The 21,537-nt window shown below is 41.1% G+C and overlaps 1 protein-coding gene and 1 non-coding gene across 2 annotated transcripts in view; both read left to right on the top strand.

Moving 5' to 3' along the window:
• Positions 1-475: 475 nt before the first annotated feature.
• Positions 476-548, top strand: trnaf-gaa. Its single transcript has one exon. It is a non-coding gene; the product is annotated as a tRNA-Phe (tRNA).
• Positions 549-1,879: 1,331 nt separating this feature from the next.
• Positions 1,880-21,537, top strand: part of cemip2 (cell migration inducing hyaluronidase 2) — a 31,660-nt gene continuing 12,002 nt past the window's right edge. Inside the window, exons 1-11 of the mRNA XM_034871249.1 lie at positions 1,880-2,133; positions 4,572-4,923; positions 6,064-6,204; positions 6,388-6,955; positions 11,443-11,612; positions 13,362-13,553; positions 15,774-15,943; positions 17,257-17,469; positions 18,924-19,129; positions 20,246-20,315; positions 21,168-21,296. Of these exons, the coding sequence (XP_034727140.1) occupies positions 4,590-4,923; positions 6,064-6,204; positions 6,388-6,955; positions 11,443-11,612; positions 13,362-13,553; positions 15,774-15,943; positions 17,257-17,469; positions 18,924-19,129; positions 20,246-20,315; positions 21,168-21,296 (2,193 nt within the window). The 5' untranslated portion in view covers positions 1,880-2,133; positions 4,572-4,589. The remainder of the gene's footprint in view (positions 2,134-4,571; positions 4,924-6,063; positions 6,205-6,387; positions 6,956-11,442; positions 11,613-13,361; positions 13,554-15,773; positions 15,944-17,256; positions 17,470-18,923; positions 19,130-20,245; positions 20,316-21,167; positions 21,297-21,537) is intronic.

The raw sequence follows: 21,537 nt of genomic DNA on the forward strand, positions 1-21,537 counted from the left end.
AGAGGAGCCTTGGACAGGCTAGAACTCTCCCCAACCGGATCGGGCTGTATGCCAAGTCTCCCTTTAGTTTTATTATATATATTATATATTATATTTTACAAGCATATAAAATAAAAGTAAATAAAAAGTAAATTTCACAACAATCTAGATGTACCATGCAATCTTTCTCATTGGCGAGGTCAATCTTTAGCAGCCTAGCTGAAGTGTTGGGCCGATCGATTCAAACATCGATATCAACGTTGGTATTGGTATTCATATGATTTAAATTGAATTTTATTCTTATTAAAAATAACTTTTGTTCATTTTTATAGCTGCCTTTTGCTTAAATGCCACATACCTCGAGGCCAACGTTCACGTTACATAACGTCAGAGCCTGTGGTGTCCAAAGGACGCGAGGCATCGAAGAACTATGATCACGAGTGTGTCATGTTATGTCATATTGTTAATGGAAAGCGACGGGCTCTCTTCCGGACAAGCCGAAATAGCTCAGTTGGGAGAGCGTTAGACTGAAGATCTAAAGGTCCCTGGTTCGATCCCGGGTTTCGGCAGAGGGTTTCCTTTTTATTTTCTTGGACATGACTCAGAGGAAGAACGTCAATGTTGACTTGTGGTATACATTGCTACCAGTTGTGAATCATTCAAGACATTTATATTCTCAAACGGTAAATTACCATTAATCTCAAAATCTGTCGGTTAAAAGTAGTAAACCATTTTAAAACAGGGTGATACCTTGACCGCATCTTTGTCATGACATGGACATAAACAAACCTTTAAATTATAAAACTGGTCCTGTCCAATTTTTTTTAACACCTTAAAATAGCTACAATTTAATCGCATTAATTGAAGAAAAAATTCTAAAACAAGAGTAAGGATATATCACTTCAATTTATAACTAATTATAAACAGTCTATCTCTTTTTCTGACTGTTTTGCATGTGCATTTTTTTCCTGTATAGTATGTCGTTTTTATTCACCCTCTATCTGAAATGATACGTTTAAGCACGTTATTTAGGCCCCTTCCTGAAGGTTTTTTATTCTTTCACAGGATTTATATATCACCTTGGCCTGCTTCGTAAATACCTAAAAGCCAAAGTTGTCTTTAAAAAGATGTCTATAACTTAAGTTGATGGTGTAACAGGGTTGAGGTTACACTAGCATTTTTACAACTGTCCTCTTGTCTAGCGCCAACACGGGAAAAAAAACAAATAATAAGTGTCGTTATTACCAGCAGGCGGCAGTGTTAAACCTCCTCCCCTCAATTTATGCTGCTAAAGTGATTTAGGTGACCCATTCAAAGACTCCTCGGAAACCACCCAAACCCTTTCATGAAGCCTTGTCCCCTTTGTGAAACATTAGGTTGGGAATAAAAATGCACAGGCCACATAATAAAACTTCAATGTTTGCTTTATCATAAGAATAAACAAAAAAAACAGCTAGTTTGTGCTCTACCTGCAGACTTACCAGTGTGTTTGTTTGGGAATATACTGTTACTGTCACAGTGCTCTTGCACTTAACTGTCAATTTCACATATACAAGCTACAGGCTCCAAAGAGCTCACTCCAGTAGAGGTAAACCCCTCCCCGACTGTCAGTCTGTAAATCACGATGTGGCAACATAGCCATTTGCACCATACTGTAGCATATTGTCACAGGGCACCTCATCTCTCTTCTGGCAACATAGGAATGCAGCAGCATAAAAGCAGATAAATGGACGGTACTAATACTACTACTACTACTACTTACTATTACTACTACTTACTACTACATCATGATCATCATCAGTTTCATCATTACATCACAATTTCCAACCTTTTTTTTTCATCAATCTTGTGTGTCTCGGAACTTCTGCTTTTTTTCTGTCCGACAGATTTGAACGCATCACCACTTCCTCTTTTTGAAGCCGCGCCTGGTTTACTCTCGGTGGGACGGGGGGCTGACCGACAGGCGGACGACAGCCCATCCGCAGAAAAAAACACCATGTGAAGAAAAAGTATATAAAAAGGGAAACGAAAAGCAAACTTGTGAGGGTGGGAGCATATTCATTCGTCTCCCCATCACCGGCTCAGCTTGTTTTTAACGGCTCGGCAGAGAGCGAATGGACAGAGCGGGAGAGGAGCTGGACAGTCTCACCAACGGTAACGTTAACTTACGAGTCCACCGTGTGTCCAACAGCTTACATTGTGTCTGTGTCTGTTTGTCAACCGTTGGGGGTGGTAGAAGATTCCCCCTGTTGAGTTAAGAGGAATGGTTTCTTGTAAAGAGGCTTCTCATGAGGGTTAATAAAACGTAACAATTACTGCATGTTGTGGGTCCAAGCTAATGTTTAAAAGTCGTATGCAGTGTGAAGCTGTTGCTAATGGTAACGTTAACTACGTGTCCCATCTGCAATTTACCTTAGCTAGCTAACTGCCGAAGTGGAGAAAAGATACTGTAATGAAAACGAAAATATTTATAACATGTCATAGTTGACCTAACGTTACTTTTTATTCTTTAGGGTTATCCTTCGTGATGAAATGTCTGTGATAAATTACCAAGTACCTTTTAAAAACATAGCTACAGGAACGTTAGTGTTTCTTTATTGTTACAAAAGGGGGTTTGGAAATAGTCACTATGACCAAAACAAGCCCATAAATCAACATAATTCATTAAGTATAGCAGTAATGAAATCTGACCCTATTACACGCCTTATTTGACATCCCCATTAATCAATGCGAGCCAATTCACTCACTACTATACTAATGCTATACAGTACGTGTGGTACTAGTGAGGTAACTTAGCTGGAAGTGTTGTGAGAGCTCTGTTTAGGCGTAGCTATAGTTTAGGAAACATGTGGCTTACACGTTTGTTACACTGCTAATTTCGATGTCCAAAGTACAGGATGAACAGCTGATGAATGTGTGGGGGTCTGTCCCGCTTTGACTCCAGTGTTTTCCCAAAAACATCTGTTTGATATTTCAGTTCAGTAGCTCTGAAATCAGGATAATGTGAGAGTGAGGGAGGCAATGACTGGGTCCCAGGTTAATATTAAAAATACATGAGGTCCAAAATGCAGCAGTGATTAGTGTATTTTCAAGAAGTGTAATAGTCCCAATGTGAGTAAGGCCACATACCTTTATGCTCTGAAAGTCAGTTAGTAGCAGATGAGCAGGACCAAGTCAGCTATTTTCATGGTGAGGAATGTTAATAAAAACATAGCTTGAGAAAGGGTTATAAAGACAGATTGGGAACTTCCCATCACAGGGCTCCCACTGAGTCTGTCTGAAATGAGAATATTGACATCTAAAATAAAGCATGCCTCTCCTGATGACATGCCAAGAGAGTTATCAGCTGAAGTCCCCTGAATCATTGGTCCAGAGACACTGTAAGGGGATCAGGTTGAAGTGGGTGAAACAGCTGCTGTTGGGCCTAGTGTCTATTGTGGCCTACATACTGTAAATGACTGAGCCCTTGTCAAGCAGTCCTTAGCTTTACATTGCTTTGTTAAGGAGTTGAAGAGGTTTATTGTGCTCTGGGCTAAAATGATGACTAATTAGCTTGGCAGGACAAGGGTCAGTTGTGTGTATCTGTGGAATGGCACAGGAGTGTGTGTCAGTCTGTACACAGATTGTGTGTGTCTGTGTGTGTGTGTGTGTGTGTGTGTGTGTGTGTGTGTGTGTGTGTGTGTGTGTGTGTGTGTGTGTGTGTGTGTGTGTGTGTTCGCGCGCACAATGGAATGATTTAAAGTCTTACAGTCATCACTTTGATTCAATGAGCCGGTTTTGGACAATAGTTGCAGTTTTGCACTTAAACCACCTCTTAAAAAGATTGGGTCATTTATCAAGTTATGTGGCTAGAATCTGACATGTGAAAGCTTGGACTTGCTGACTTTTGTTTATGAAGTCCTATTAGAAGCTGTAGTACAGGATGTTCAGGTTCAAGAACAATGTCATTGAAGCCTTTTTTTCTGCAGTGTCATTTCTCTCTCTTTCTCTCTCTCTCTCTCTCTCTCTCTCTCTGTGTCCGTCCGTCCTCCGGTTGGGTGAAATAAAGTGAGCACTGGCGCTCTCTCCTCCTTCCCTACTGTAATTGGTGCCATCTGTTTTGGCTGTGTTAATCTTAGGAATGTTGCGATCCATTATTCCAAACCTCCTGCGTCGCTGTGGACGAGAGCTAGCCAATGTCACTCTGACTTCTACTGTACGTTCACTCTTTTTGAGTAAACCATTTCCCCAGAATCAGCCCTTTTTCTTCCTTCACCTCCTACTGTTTTTATTCTTGTTTTATGAGCCATTTTAGTGTCTTCCTCTTCCTCCTTCTTTACCTCTTCTGTCTGATCTTTTTTTATGCACTCCTTTTTGTTTTAGCCTTAACACATCATTTTTCTATTTAACCAACGTATGCTTACAATATATGCTCTCAATTGTACTCTAAAGTTTGACGTCATCCATTTAGTTCTTTTTAAGTTGATACTAAATTAAATTTGGCAGACAGTGCAAAAGTAAATCGAGATCAATTTGCAGTTTTCAGTCTTTGACAGTACCCCTCCCCCCCAAAAAAACTCAGACAATCCACATTGTCGTTTTTCTTCTCTCAGGTAGCAGACACAAATACCATGCCAACCAGTGATGGCCCCAGCCGCTTCCCGGTCTTTGTGGCTCCGCCCCACGGAAACCACCAGAGGTCTCCAGGTTATGTCCCTGGTCGGGTGGCTCCAGTCCGCTCGCCACCACCTGCCAAAGCTCCACCGCCTCCACCGATGAAACCTCACGGCCCCCCGCCACAGCGCCCAGCCGCTTTCAACCTGACAGAGGGGAACCAGCGTAGGGAGCGTGCCCAGAACCTCCAGCAAAGAAAGAACACAGTTATCTGTTTCGGAGTGTCAATGGGGGCTTTCTTCCTCACCCTCATCCTCGTCCTTAGTCTCAAAGTCGGAGACGCGTTAGACGGTCAGTATTACAAATTACTAATTGAAACGTTTTATGTTCATTTTTTGAAGATATATCCATGTATGCGACTTTATGTAACGTCTTCAAGAACTTCTAGTAAGTCCAGTTGCCTTTGCTTATTACAGAGATCTTTTTAAGTAACCTGTTGCTTTTCACTTTGCTCCACATGTTTGCTGCTACCAACTGTGTTATTAAGGATGGAACGGTTTACCGCAGTTGGCATGGATGAGGTGCCAAGTGCAGCTGGCAGTCTCTTTAAACGTGCCCTCCACGCAGATTCAGACAGGACAATAACATATCGATAACATAACATAACCAAAGCATTTTGGTGGAGTTATAGCAAAAGATACTCAGGCGTCACCTGAGCCAACATTTCAGCAACATAGTAAACTGGCTTTTTCTCGCAGAGAAAAATGAAAAGAAAACTGGAAAAATGTGGTGCTGTTTTGAAACTGTACATAGTGTTTTTGGGTCATGTTGCCATGTAAAGGAAAGTGAGGTGGCCATAGTACAAAAAATATTGCAGTGCAAGTAAGTAAGTCACGTGAAATTAAGTTAAATAATATGTAATGAAATAATATGTATGTTAAATCCCCTGAACACAGGTGATTTCAGTTAATGTGGCTGATTAGACCCCTGCTCAGGTTAAAGGTGAGCTGGAGCTTTAATGGGAATTTATTAGGTCACAAATCTTTTCTACAAATAAGAATGAAACAACTGTCATTGGTCCTAATCTAACAAGAGACGAAGAAAGAAGATGTCAATCAACCAGTCTATACACACCCAAACAGTCCTGGAAGGAGTGCTAGTCGGACAGCTTAACTGCTACCAACTGTGTGGGTGTTCAGTCTTTGACGGCCTTAGTCTATAATGTTTTTAATCTTTAAATAATAAAGCAAGCAGTTGAAAACCTATATCTTTTCACATCTAAGAAGTGATTCTATTTCTTATAGTCTTAGACAGAGGCAAACATCACAGTACTCCTCTGTACCAAAAATGTCGAACGAAACCAAAAACCAGTCCATGATCCCAAACCGTGATATGAACCGAACTGTGAATTTTGTGTACCGTTCCACCCCTAATATCTGTATAAAGGATGAAAAGTATGAGTTTCTGAAATTTGTCCCTGCATATGCGCAGAGAATTGTCCGGACCACAACTCATCCCTGAGTAGCTGGAACCCAGGCCACCAACCAGAGAAGGCCGTTATTGTCAGGAGGGGACATTTGTTCAGATTGGATTCTTCTGCTACCTTCCATACCCTAACCATCCAGTCAGGAGGTAAGCACGTCAATGTGAATGTCAAGTAGCATTTTGAGTTGTAACACTGATGAATTCACTTCAGTTGAATATGAGGCGCGACATTCTTCAGCAGATAAAGTTCAGCTTATGGATGTGTGGACGTATCATACAGCACAAAATAACTTTAATGTAATTGAATAACTGGCCTCTGCCTCTTTGCAGGTAAGGTGGTTTTTGCAGACAACGCTGACGGCTCCAAAAACATAACCTTGAAAACACGGCACATCCTTATAGAAGATGGTGGAGCCCTTCACATCGGTGGTCCCAAATGTCGCTACCGCTCTCGCGCCACCATTGCCCTTGTGGGTCGCTCTGACGACATGGCAGTCCCGGAAGTGCCTGGCATGGGGCGCAAGTTCATAGGCGTCACAGCCGGCGGGACTCTGGAGCTACATGGCACCGAGAGAGTTTCCTGGACTCTTCTGACCCGAAGTGTCCCGGCCACCGGTCTGGCAACAGGGGGTCACGCCTTCCAGCGGAACTTCAGCAGAGGCATCAACGTGCGTGTGGTGGACCAGGACACAGGGGCTGTGCTGTTGTCTGAACGCTACGACACACACGAGTCTCGTAATGACAGTGGGCGGCTTACCCAGCTGCTGAGGACCCTGCCGGCGGGCCGCATTGTCGCTCTGGCTGTAGGAGACTCGGCTGTCAAAAGTCTTTTGGACGAAACTAAGAAGGCCATTGAAGAGAAGCTCGGCAGCAGCTTTGTCTCTGATCTCAAATACAGGTAAAACATTTTAATTTATAAAGATGGAAAATGAGGGCTGGGGCCTTATATGGATGTTATATAGAAATTAACATATAAGGGCTAGATATTGTCTTACGTTTCAGATAGTGGATAGTTTGGGAAGTTTTTGTCTCTTTCTGGTTTTGAAGGCTGCTCAAGCATTGTATCCACATCACTGTTGATTATTTATTACAAATCTCATTGTGTAAATATTTGTGAAAGCACGCATAGTCAACGCTACAATATCACCGCAATATTAAAATCAATGTATTTGGTCAAAAATAATTAGTGGCATTTGATTTTTTCCATATCATCCAGCTCTATGGAGCTGACTTTTAAATGATTTATTTTTCAAATCAAATAATGACAATACACATGGTTTGTTTGTAGATGTTGCCCAGGTGAGTGGGTCTGTTGTCAAACTGTAAGGAAATATGCTTGGGTGGGTTTGTTTCTCAGCTGTGTTGGAGAATGTGACAGCTCTTGGAGAGTTTGTGTTGTCTGGGCCAGTCTGTGGGAGTGTTTTGTTTATTCTTGGTCTCCTGGGGCTGATAAAGGCCGTTAATGTGTTTGTGTTTAACCACTGAAGTTAAGACCCCTCGCTTACTTGGACTGACAATACCAGCATTTTGTTCAAGGTCCATCCTCCCTAGAACAATTCTTCCTTTTCATCTAAGAAGTTGCCTTGAATTCTTCCTAGATATTCATCATCCTGTTCCCCCGGTTTCCGCTATATAATGCGCTGCCAGAAAAGGAAGCGCGTACAGGATAATGGGGCAGAGAGATTTCAGGATGGTGCAAAATGTGATGATTCAGGGGATTTTCTGTCCATCGTGCAGAAGGACAGATACTGGAAGTTTGAGTGTTGTCCTGTCCATGTGCCCTAATGCTTTTTCTAAGCTCATAAAGTAAGAGAATTGGATTTTAACTTTACATGACATGGGATCGTCTGTTACTGCCACTCACACACAATATGTACACATTAGTTTTTTTTTCCTTCATTGGAAAGTCTAAGTGCTTCAGCATTTCACTCCGAGTTATTTGTAGCTCAGCCTGGTTTGGTCCTTGGTTGACTGGAAAGCCGAGTGCTGCGCCAGATTCTCCAGTATCACATTTCCCCTTTTGGGGTTGGGTGCCAGGTTCCTAAACAAATCCAATTAAATGGATCAGGCGATAGAGCCCCTTTATGTTCAGAGGTGCTTGTGTGTGTACCAATAAGTTAACAGTGTGCTCTCTCTTCTAATCCTCCCGCCATGTATTGGATGTGGGGATTTTTTTTCTTAGCTTTCTGAGGAAAAATGTAGCTCACATTTATGAGCGAGCGTGCAGTTTAATGTCTCATTAAAGTCACATAATGTTAGGCTGAGTGACTTTTGGCGTAACGAGTCGGCTGGTTAGGCATCTGACCTACAGGATTGAGCGTAATGATGAAGTGTAGATCGGTTTATGACCTGTTGTGTTGCGGACCAATACCAGGGAATGTAGCTGGAACGAAGAAAACAATTGTACTTGATTTTTGTCATTTTGTGACAGTGCTGTAAAACCATGCATACCTGGGTGCCCAACGGCATGTTACATTTAACCCATTTAGGGGGTGGCAGTAGCTCAGTCCATAGGAAGTTGGGTTGGGAACCGGAGGGTCACTGGTTCAAATCCCCGTATGGACCCAAAAAGTTGGGAGCGTGGATTGGTGGCTGGAGAGATGCCAGTTCACCTCCTGGGCACTGCCAGGTGCTCTTGAGCAAGGCACCGTACCCCCCGACCGCTCAGGGCGCTGGTTCAGCTGGCAGCCCACTCACTCTGACATCTCTCCATGTATAGTGCATGTATAGGCCCTGAGCATGTGTGTGTATTTCAGGCCTGTGTGTGAGTACTAACAAAAAGTGTGTACACAGAGTGTAGTGCAGTAATTTCCCCATTGGGGACTAATAAACAAATTATCTTATTATCTTATCTTACATGGACGTCTTTTACCCCTGTGTCTCCAACGTATGCTTGATTTAAAATACACAATAACAAATTAGCACAATACCTAAATGGCTATTTGAATGTACAGTATATACATGTTGATCTTCGACACATGATCTCCTGACACATGAATGCGTTGGTTCCTGCCTCGTGCCTGTTGACCCCACACACATGTTCACACAGGTGGTCTCTAGTAGGGCTGGACGATTAATCGAAAATGTATCAACATCAACATCAATATTCTGAAGCTGTTGTTGACGCATTTTTCCCATGACGATAATTTCAGTAGTTTTTTGTAAAACTAAAATCTGACTATTTTCACAAGACATTTTAATTTTAAGCAATGTGTGCTTTCACTTGAATTTTATACATTTTCTATAAATAGCCGTAACAGTTCCCACTTTGTGTGTTCCCTTCAATTATTTTAAAATACCAAAACTAAGCACTTTTGAGTTAGATACAATATCTTACCTTGAATATTTGAGCCTATTTACAGTACAAACCTTGCCAATGAACTATGAGGACAAAAAAAATCACACAAAAAAGAAATATTGTTCATTTATTGTTAACGAGGTAAAATGTGAAATTAATCGTGAGTTTGATTTGAGGTCATATCGTGCACCTCTAGTCTTTAGTGAATTCACCTCTTTCCTCCACACAACTGCTATTTCCGGGCAAACAATGAAGTTGTTAAAAGTGCTGGCAACATGAAATCAGAATACTTTATTGATCCCCTCAGGGAATAATCAAGGATGTGGCAAAAATGAACGGTGAAACACTCTATCTGAACACCGACAGCCACATACTGGGGCGGTAATGACCGTAGATCCCCAAATGGGTCCTGTTTGTGTATCAGTGGGGGTGCAGTGAGACTGCGTAGGGTCTCTTTCATCTACAAAAAGAGATATTTAGGTTGTGATTATGCTAGTGCAAACAATTATTATGAACAGAGATGGATATTAAACCAGAGGTGTGTTGGAGTAAATGGCATCACAACGGCTGCTTATATTCAGACCTTGTTGGTAAAAAGTAATGTTCTAAGAATTAAGATTTGGAACTCACTTGGCACACTTTATTGTTTTAGGTCATATACGCCCTCAAAAGCACGCCCAATCCCTTTAGCCATCCACACCCTCAAGCTCTTCCACTCAAATAATTTTGGCCTCTCTTTCTTATAATCATTGTTATTGAATTTCTCAAAATACATTTCTTGAAATTCCTGTTTTAAAAGATAGTCTGCAATTAAGTGAGAGAAATGTGAGAGTGAGAGAAAAAGTAAAAAGTTGGACTGGAATGACGTTTGGGATGTGCCAGGTACGCCCATTATTCCTCTGAGCCATACAAAGACCCTTCCTGAAATCCTCTGTCCCTTTTAATTTCCTGATAGTCCTTTCTAATTCTCTACCTCTCATTGTCTTTTTATTATTACATGACATTCACTCAGCTATTGAGTTGCCTCCTGCTACAGGGTCATCACAGGCATTCTTCAACGCATTACACTAGTGAATCTCTTTTTCAGATACACCTTCACAAGTCTAGTGTCTGGTATCGTATGTAGTATCTATAGTTCAGTGGAAGAGAATTTTGTGTGTGTGATCAACACATCTTCTTGCTGATGCCTGACGCACAGACACATACAGAGAAACGTCATTATGCACTTTAGGTCACACCTTTTTATCAGACTAGCGGTCACATCTGTAACATATTAAATAAACTTGACTTTATATTCCTGTTGACACTTTCCAGCGCTCTACATTAAGGCTTGTCCAGTTGCCTGGGACAAGTGAATTTTTTGTAGGGCAAGTGGAAGAAAAATTGACTTGCCCCACTTGGATAAGTTAAAACTCAAACAAAATAAGAGGCCATCATACTTCAAGTTGTGTGTCACTCATTACGTCTTTGTTACCGATTTGAAACAAATGCATTTTTTTCCCCACAATCCAAGCCAGCCGGCCTGTGTTAGTTGGCTAACTTTAACTTACTAATTCTACCTTAACGTTACCCTGTCGCCACATCATTCACAGAAAACAAGCCAAATTCAGATGTCACTCGTGGCGATAGCAATGTGCTTTGTGTAGATGAATGAAGGTAATGTGACTTATTAAGCGACTGGCTCTCTGCCTTGTAGCCACTGCTCGTTTGTCTGTTAGTTATTGTAAAACCTCAGCTCCACAACTTGTCGGATTAAAATCCACTAATAACCAACTGTAAAGGTTCTACAGCTTTTAAAGTATGCCTTGGTAAATCAGCCTCTTGTAGAAAAAAATAAAGTAAACACCAACATTTAGGGGCAAAATCCATTGTTATGTTTACAAAATTATTTTAGATGTCAGTTTAAAATAATCGCAGTTAGAGATTTGTCCTCATTTCGTTCAGCCATAGCGGTTAATGATCGTTTAACAATGATCAGCCATCGGTCAGAAAAGCAAAGATCAAAATTAGCATGTCTAGTAACGTCTGAAAAATCTAATTTTTCTGTCTTTCTCTCACTTTTCTTTTTGTCCCTCTGGCCTCTCCAGACAGGCGTGGGCTTTGGTCTCGATTGTTGGTGGTGGTAACGCGTCATGCTCAGAGGACGTTAGGGAACATGAAAACCACGACACCGGAGGGAGAGCTCTGGCAAGACGGAACTTCACCACCGTGGACGGAGTGGTCTTCTCGGTCACCGCCTACAGCGAGTGGAAGAATGGTAAGAAACAGCATGACAGTTTGAAAAATCATTAAGCATACATGGTTCAGTGTTGACAGCAACTAGAAATGATATAGCAATTATTTGTTCTAGTGCTCAGTTTTTGTCAACTGTCATTTTGTCTACATTGTCTAAATTGTTTTTTTAAGGAATTTGTTTTGGGCATTTCTGTCTTTAATCACTAGGACAGAAAAGGGAGGGGGTGAGAGGGAACCCGGGGCCTCTGCGTCGATGAATAAAGCTCTACATATGGGCGTGTTTACCAAGTGAGCTAGCCGGGCGCCCATAGGTCAGCTAAAGCCTCTTTCCGACTGGAGGGATTTTTGCAGATCCTAGAAAAACACGTTCCTAGAATCCTTTAGATTTTGTGTTTTTGTGTCAATTTGGGGATTATTAAGTTCCTCTGACCACAGTTCCTGTAACTCTTTCCGCTCCTACTTCAGAGTAAGGTGGTTTCCCTTTTCCGAATAGTGACCTATTCACGCCCCCACCGCGCGCCATCTGTAAAAGCCATGCTGTCTGTGTTAAAACATACTTTTGTTACTTGACTACGTGAATTACTATGAGAATGGACGGAGTGCTGAACTCTGAATTGGACTCATGTAACTACTTGGTCAGAACGAAGCTTTAAGTTATATGGTATTTGTCCGTAATTATTCACAATGACAAGCTTTAGTTGCATGGAAGCTGTTCAGGTGAAATTGACAGGTTTCTCTAGCTTTAAAATGATAAAGGCTTTAGAGGAAGGTGACAGATTGACGAATGAGGTTAACCACATGCCAGCTGCTTTACAGATCAATCATCTGAACATGAAAGACATTCTTGTGCCCGACTGAGCAACAGTGGTTTTGTGACCATGCCGCTAGAACCACTGGCAGGTCTTCAGGCAGTTGTAAATGTGTGGTTTTGGGTGAGGCGCTAGCACACCCTCTGGCTTTATTTATTTCGGCCGTGCATGTCCACACATTTTTGAAATACATTTCGACAGTGACTCAACTTTACTGTGGACCATAAAGTAGAAAAATATGGCTTCCTGGGGGTCTCTTTACACAATAATGTAGGTTGATATTGCCCACAGACTATCTATTGTCTTATATTTTGGATATCGTAATATAGCATATGTGCTGTCTTTGTTGTCCTGGTTTTAAAGGCTGCATTACAGGAAAGTGTTGTCATTTTCTAAACTTACCAGACAGTTGTAACTGTTCTATTATTCGCCTTTAACCACTTAGTCATTGTATCCACATTACTGATGATTATTTGTCAAAAATCACATTGTGTAAATATTTTGGGAGAGCCCCATTAGTTAACACTACAGTATTGTTGCAGCATCGATATCGAGGCATTTGGTCAAAAATATCCTGAAATTTAGCCCTATTGCTAAACAAGAACAATTTATTTATTTTCTTAATTAGTATCTCAGTGCTTATTGAGCCATGCAGAAGCCAGGATCTAAATTGCTATTCATTGTAAATGTTGGTGTACTGTAGAAAAACAAATGTACACTGTTATCCTCATGTATTTCCTTCCTAATTGATGGGTATTAAGAATGAATACTCTAATCTTTTTGTTATATTATTTTGCTCCAGTTTTAATGGAAACACATAACAATATTATTTTTTATCTTGCTTGAAGAGAGTCTTCATAAGATACTTTACGGCAAGGTATAATAGGTTATACATCATTTTTAGTTTCTTGTCTGTCAAGTTTCTTTTAATTGAAGTGACCCCCCCCCCCCTTCCCTCATAGGTTTCCCCATCTCAGGCTTCCAGGTGGATGCTGTGGACCAGGTGGTGCTGAACTTGCAGGACGAAGTACAGCAGACCTGGCAACCCGGGGATCAGATTGTAGTTGCCAGCACAGACTACTCCATGCACCAGGCTGAAGAGTTTACCTTGTTGCCCTGCTCTCACTGCACCAGCAGGCAGGTCAGGATACAAGGTGAGGGGTGTGTGATTGTGTTGTGTGTGTGTGTGCAAACTAAAACTGTCTGTCAGTGTTTGACCTTTTGAGGGTCAACTACTGGCTTGTAGTCTGACTTCAGCTTTGTACTCCCAACACCGGCTGCCACACATTGAGTTTTGTTATTATTATTATTATTTTTTTTTTTATGCTATGTAAAACACTAATTTTTGAGCTGCATTTCCTTTTCCTGCTCTGCTCCGACTCTTTGACATTCTACAAACACACACACACACACACACACCCATACACAGCCCCTCCCCTCCGTGCACACAGCGTCTGTCTCCATGAAAACAGTTTTGCCAACTTTGTCGCTAGATTTAGCAACTTTTCAGACCCCCTTTGCAACTTTTTGGGCCAGTATTGTCCAGCGAGCACACAAGGTATTACTCTCCTGTGGCCACCAAAACAGGAGCAGCTGCCTGCCCTCCCCTCTCTCCTCAGCAGAACTGCGCACAGGGTGCATGCAGGTAGAAAGGGGAGAAGGGACAGGGTGCGGGGGCCGGTGTTGGTAAGAGAGACAGCGGGACACAATGGGAGAAAGACGCAGCTGAGCTGGCCTGGCCCTGGGCAAGCCAGCCGTATTTGAGAATTCTTTATTGATCTTTTATCTCCATTTGTAGAGTTTTTTTTTTTTTTTTACTTCAAATATAGGCTACCTAAGTAATAATGTATTGAATTTGTTATTATTTAACTAAATGTTTCTATTTATTGCTGACACAACTATAAAGCTTCATGCACTAGCGTATGATGTCATCCCCCCCCCCCCCCCCCCCCCCCCCCCCCAGATGTTTTCTATTCTGTGGGAATCCCTGCAGATATTTCATATTTGAAAGCTCATGAGAAGATCTTTCAACAATTTGTCATTATAACAAACAAAAATGACTGGCAGGGATGTGCTACTAATCCTGAGGTCCAGAGAGATCTAATTTCCTGTTCAGCTGATACGGAGATGTAAGGTTATTGGAGGAGGCTCAAAAGAGATTGTCAGCTTCTGTTTCTATAGTAACTGGTCTTGCGGTATAAAAGCCACAGTGGTTTCATAGATTTAGATACATTACCTTGGCTACACATCTTCCTATCTTCATCATCTCCTCTAATGGTTCCTCTCCAACAATCCGTCTGGACATGTTTTCCGATCTCATTCCACTGTTGACAACAAACGCCAACTCCCTTCCCTGGAGAGAAGGGGGTATTAGTGTTTGTTTGTGTGTGTGCATGCCTAGTTTTTTGTGTTGCTGCCGTAAGGAATAGCAGCTGGAGCTTTGCATTATCATTGGCAGCTGCACACTGTAGGCATGGGTACTTTCCGGATCGTTCAAGAGTTGATTATTTTGTGTCTCATATGAATTAGATTACCTTTTTCTTGAACATGTCTATTATTTTGGTTGGTTGGTTTTGTGGCATGGGTAGGTGTTTACGTTTGAGTGTGCTGCTAGGCATATTTTCTGTGGTTTGACCACGAGTTCTGGAAACCAAATACCTTAGTTAAGATTAAATGCCACCTCTTATTTGTTTTAACCTTAGACAGTTAAAGAAATGGACCGACCGATATCGTTGTACTGGACAGAGACGTGAAAGATATTAGAAGCACTTTTTATGAAAATGAATGGCAGTCAATGCAATGCTAATGCCGGATGAGTGCTTTGTAGCATTGAAATGGCGCCATAGGAGCTACGCTTTGTGGACGCCTGCTTACCCCCTTGGTTTTAACATTTTAGATTACCGGTAGATTAGATTCAACTTTATTGTTACATGTCACAAGTACAGAGCAACGCAGTGTAGTTAAGGTCTAACCAGAAGTGCTTAAGCAGTGATGAAATGCATATTAAATATCACGTGTTCTACAGTATTAATAAATAACAAATGCTACAGAGTGCAAGGTATGAATGAGATATAATTTGTCTATATAAGTGTCTATTACTACAGGGATGTACACTATATGGACAGGCAGGATAATTAAGCTGGTGTTTTAGTGAAAAGGTTTGAGTCTAAGTATGACTTGAGAAAGGTTCCACAATAATTTGAAGCCATATTATGTTCTTTTTTTTTTAATGCAGTGATTGACATTTGTAATCATACAAAGTAATGACTTTCACCGTTTCCAGGTTTTCCTCCAAATTTGCACCAGATTCTTCTTTGAAAATGATCATCTAGTTTTAGCATATGACCACAAATCTACCTGTCTGTTCTGCCCAGGGAAACCGCAGTATAACCATGTTGGAGAGATCATAGATGGCATCGACATGCGTGCTGAAGTGGCCCTGCTCTCCAGAAACATTTTCATCTACGGGGAAATGGAAAGCTCATGCTATGGAGACAATGTGTGCCAGTTCTACAACCAAGACACCTATGGAGGCCACATCAAGGTGTGTCTTATATGTGTATGTTTGGGTGTGTGTTGGTTTTTGTTTGTTTGTGTGTGTAAGTTTACAGCACAGTCCCTTGATTAAATTGTGCTTCCTGTCTGTATTTGCTGATGTATGTGTCTGCATGTCTCAGCGTGACTTATATCCTGTGGCTGCAGTAATCTGCGTGACAGTTTCCATACTGCAACGCAAAAGTGTTCATACGTTCTATATTTATATGCCGTGCTAAATGAGAGGGGTTATTCATGTCCCTAGTTCAGTTTGTGTGGAGGACTACTACTTTTCTCACTCCCCTTTCTCTGTTTTCCTCCTCTCTGCCTACAATTTCAAAGTCTATAAATCTGAACACTGAAAATTAGGGTCACACACGGCCATTACTGGGGCAGCATTCTCTTCCCTGACCTACATGGGTCTTTAAATAGGCAAGGAGTTCACTGTAATTTGTTTAATGATAGTCCAATTTCATTCAATTTTAATGGAAAATACACAGTAACATTCCTTAGGCTCTATGTAACTGACCTCCCTCAGGCTAAACAAAATAAACACTTTTCCTTCCTTTCTTTTTACCACATTAACTGTCACCAAAAAGAACACATTGACTTATATTACACAATCTGCCTCAATAATGATTGAACTCCCCACCCCCAAACTAATAGACCACAGCATCCAAGCCATCACACACACACAATGCACTCAACATTGCATATTTTCTCAATCAATTTTTTTATGCAATACTCATCTGGACATACTATATATATAAATATGCATGCAAGAACTGAGGCATGTGCATGTCTTTGTCTGAATGCATATACAGCAAGCATTTGTCTTCAGTGTACTGTAGAAACATGCTACTGTAGAAATGTGAGTGAGTGAGTGTGTGTGTGCATGAGACAGTTAGCTGGAAGGCCAATACCCCCGTAACAAGAACCAGACTGTGTGGATTATGCCATACCCACATAAATCCCTCCGAGGGAGCATTGTACAGCATATTCGTATTGCATTATTTGTTGACATTTATCATTCAATTTATCATTCAACTCCATTTTTGTCCAGCTTTTAATTTGTGCTTCTATTGCTCGCATCTCTTATTCATCAAGAGGAACGTCAGTGGTTTTGGTACAGCTTGACTTACTGGCGCATGATTACAACAGAGCAAAAGTTCATATCCCAGTGGGATCATAGACAAACGCAGAGAATCATACAGTAGACCTAAACCTTTAATTAGACCATAGTGGTTTGACAATTCTTGATCGATTTTAAAATCCCTGATTCTTTTGAGTCTAAAGCTCCCACTCTGGCCTTTCTTTTGCCAGATCCTTCGTAACTTCTCATCCGTGCATCTGTCCCACGTGGAGCTGAAGAACATGGGCCAGCAGCGCGAGAAAGGGCGCTACCCCCTCCACTTCCACATGTGCGGGGATGTGGACCTGAGGGGAGGCTATCGGGAGCCCACCTATGTGGACGGACTTTCCATACACCACTCCTTCTCCCGTTGCCTCACCATCCACACCACCAATGGCTTGCTGGTTAGTAAAGTGTGTGTGTGTGTGTGTGTGTCTGTGAGATGATGGGTAATTCTAAAATGTATGTGGGGACAAATAAAAGACAGCTGTAGACAATGAAATCATCTTTATTTGGAGGATTTGAAGACAGCTGACCGTAATAAGTACCATGTGATGTTAGCAGTTGAATGCTCATCATTTACAGCCTCCATCGGTGGATTACTGTAATGACTTGTTTCTTCCTTTCTTTTTCTTCCTCTCCCTCTCCTTGCTTTCCTTACATCGCTCTCTTCAAACCCTCCTGTCCCATACCTTTCTAGATTTAAAGTGATCTGTCTAGAAGACTCCTTGGAAGAGATACACTAGTTTAGAAATTGTCCCGTTCTTTGGACCAATTATATTATTTTTTTATATACTTGCTTGATAAATGAAACCATATCACATGTTAACACTGGTATGTCTATCAACTGCAAAATCCCAATGTCTGTGTGTTTGTGAGAGTTATGCTCCCTCCTGACGTCAAACGGTGATGGTTTAACTTTTGTCCTTGAGCCCATTAGATTAAAAGCAGTCTTCCGAACTGCAACGAGGAAATGGAATTTACACAGTTTGACATTGTTTGCTGTTTCCCCTGTTTCCCTTCTGGCACACTGACAATATAAATATTCTCACTCTTGTTGTGTATTTTCTTCAAAAGCTCTCTTGACACTGTTCTTCTCTACATAGCTTCAGATGGGTTTAATGGTTTTAATAAAAACAAAATGGAAAGAGTAGGGAATTATTTCAGGAATTTTTACGGAGGCATGCACATCTAGCAGTTAGAACGTACTCTTTTTTTTCCTGTGGGTTGCTGATGATTCCAAGATAGACTAACAAATGTTTTCTTAGCCCTCTTGTTTACCGGGACTTTTCTGCATATTTTCACTAGGTACAAACTACCTCTTCCTTGGAAAGGGAAAATTTCCATTACTGGGATATAGTACTGTATTCATTTTTCTCTCCTGTCAAGAACTCTGCAAATAGTGTCTGTTTATAATACAACAATATACTTACAATATATATATATATATATATATATATTTTTTTTTATTTTTGTATCGTTATCTTGATTTTAACTTGCGCAATAAACACATTGGGGAAAGGTTCCGGCATATCACAACAGACGTTATTTGAGAGAGTATCAGTAGAAAACTTCACTTTCAAATGTACTGAAACTGTCATTCTTTTTTTTATTGGTGCCTTTTATGTTCAAGTCAATGTTCAATTTGGTCAGTAACATAATTTTGGCCAGTATTCTTTTCTAATTCAACAAGCAATTTGTTGTATTGTAGCAGAATACTGAAAGCAGCAGAAAGGCAGAACTGATTACATTTTAATATCCGTTTATTTATTGCAAGTTATATTGTTATTAAGATATTAAACAATGTTATTGCATATTGAGTTTTTTAATATTTAGCGACGTTCTTTCTTTGACCCAGGTGAAGAACACTATAGGTTATGACACCCTGGGTCACTGTTTCTTCCTTGAGGATGGGATTGAGCAGCGTAACACCTTCTACCACAACCTTGGCCTGCTGACTCGACCCGGGACTCTGCTGCCCACTGACCGCAATGAGACGCTCTGCACCAGCATCAAGGACAAAGTCTACAAGGGCTACACTCCCTCACCCAGCACAGAGTGCAAGTACGGGATTAGGATCCTGACATTGTGTTTCTCTGGTTGGAGATACGAGTGCAGAGCAAACTGATAAAAGACAGCATGTGATTCTGCACATTCATAAAGAGCATAAACTGCTAGCAACTTGTGCTTTCTTACTTTACATCTCTCTACGGTTATATTGTGGGTGTAACAATCAATTATTTACCAGTATATATGCTGTATAAACAGACCAATTCACACACCCATGAGAGTGAATTTAGTAGTCTTGAGTAGTTTTTAATGTCAGCCAAAGATCAATAACTGCTCTTTAAGTGCACACACAGGTTTAAAATGATCATCTCAGAAACATGAATACATTACACTCTATTTAAGAGTGTGTTTTTTTATATCTCACAAGATATTTTGTTGTAGTGCAGACTTTCTGAACCATCATGTACTCATGGTCTATTTCTTAGTGTTGCAGCTGCAACACAGAGACCGTGGGGTCTTGTAAAGCAGAAGACTGAGGCTAATTGCAATGACAGATAATAGCTGAGGCACTTGCCAAGCCCTGACAGCTGTAAATAAGCCAACGTCTTGACTGTAAAGTAGCAACTACCTTATCTTTGAGACCACTGACCAGTGGGGTCGAATCAACACAAAGGATATGCACCATTTTTACAATCTTCGCCAATGACATTTAAGTGTTTGACTCTCTGTCAAGTGTCTGTGTGGGAAACCTGGTGATAGTGCAAACAAACCCTGAGAGAAGACAGAGGGCCCATGTCCATGTGAAACAGATACTGTAATTAAGTAATGTATTAGTGTCAGCGATATCAGCAAGGCGGTTTTAGCCATGCAAAAACAACCCAACTCTACCCTCCATGGGATGTGTTTTTTAAGTAGCGGCAAGAACAAGAGAAGTGCGTCTGTGAGAGAAGCAAAAAGCACTGTTACTGGGGGGGGGGGGGGGTTAGATGGGCTGAGCTGAGCTGTCCCTGTCCAGAGTTTATGTTGGAGAGTTGGTGGAATATTGAGGGAATTTTGAAACATGATTCTTTGATCTCTTATTAGTCATAGTCTCCGTTATGCCAAGGTACTGCCTTTTTAATATCCTTGTCTGTGTGTGTGTCTGTGTCTCTCTCTGTGTTTGTCTTCCAGGGCAGTGTCAACATTCTGGATCGCCAACCCCAACAACAATCTCATCAGCAATGCAGCTGCTGGTTCGCAGGTAATAACATCAGAGTTATGTAAGAAAAAAAGCTTCATCTTGTCAGAAGTCATTAATAGACTTGAGAAAAAGGAAGATCCTGCACTCTGCTCTTGCCACAACATCAACATTTATTGAAGAAACTAACATTTTGGTTCAGACTGTCTGACAAAGGTCCAGAGGAAACGAAACGTTAGCCTCTTTAAATCATGGTAACGCTGTAGCAAGAGTAGAGTGCAGGAACTTGCTTTTTTCAAGTCTGTGATATTTTCCAACGCACCAGCATAGAATTCTTGGATGTGCAAATTGTGATCAACATGGATATGAAATAAGGATCAACCTTATTGATGCATCATATGTAGTATATTATGTAAAGCTGTTGTGGCTTTGGTGTTCCTTTGCACAATAAAAATGGAAGATTGTCATGCTCATAACCAATTGATCCATCAATAAAATGGGATTTAACTGGCTTCAGTGTTGGATAGAGGGGTGCAATAACATAGTGAGACGAGGTAGAAGTAGAACATGAGGATCCCTCTCTCAGCATGAAAGTGCACTGCAAAGGGCTGTGTATAAAAAATTGGTAGGGGGTATGCTTATGAAATTAAGGTTGTCTACAACTATTAAACAATGAACTTGTAATGAACTTTTGAGCTCATATGAACACCTACTCTTGGTTTATTCTTTCTGTGGGTCTTGGCCTCACATGTAGTTATGACATCCTTCCCGGTTCTGCATTTTGATTTTGTATGTTACACCAGTGCTCCACCTATGGATGATGTGTGTATGAGCCCGGATAATTAAATTCCTGCTGTTACCCAGCCTTCCCACAAATGTGATTTATCACCTCATCTCTCTTCCTTCCTGTTCCAGGATGCTGGCATATGGTTTGTGTTCCACAGCTCTTCCACCGGAGCGTCTCATGGGCTGGTACCAGAGACCCGAGCAGAGCTCACTCCACTAGGGATTTTTTACAACAATCGCGTACACTCCAACTTTAAGGTTTCATCACTTAAGCTTATCTTTTTTTAATTATTGGTGTAGCTTGAAGTCAGTGTGTGCTTTCTCATATACAGGCTAGCATACCAGATTCCAAACCTCTCAGTGTTGTCTCCATCTGATCTGTGTTTTATAGAAACAAGAGAAATACAGTATTTATAACTTGAAAAAAGAAAATAGCATTAAACAGGATTCTTTGCTTATTCACTTGGTTTTGCCAAAACAAGACATGGACACACACACA

This window comes from Etheostoma cragini, chromosome 5 (assembly GCF_013103735.1).
Source record: "Etheostoma cragini isolate CJK2018 chromosome 5, CSU_Ecrag_1.0, whole genome shotgun sequence".
NCBI lineage: Eukaryota > Metazoa > Chordata > Actinopteri > Perciformes > Percidae > Etheostoma > Etheostoma cragini.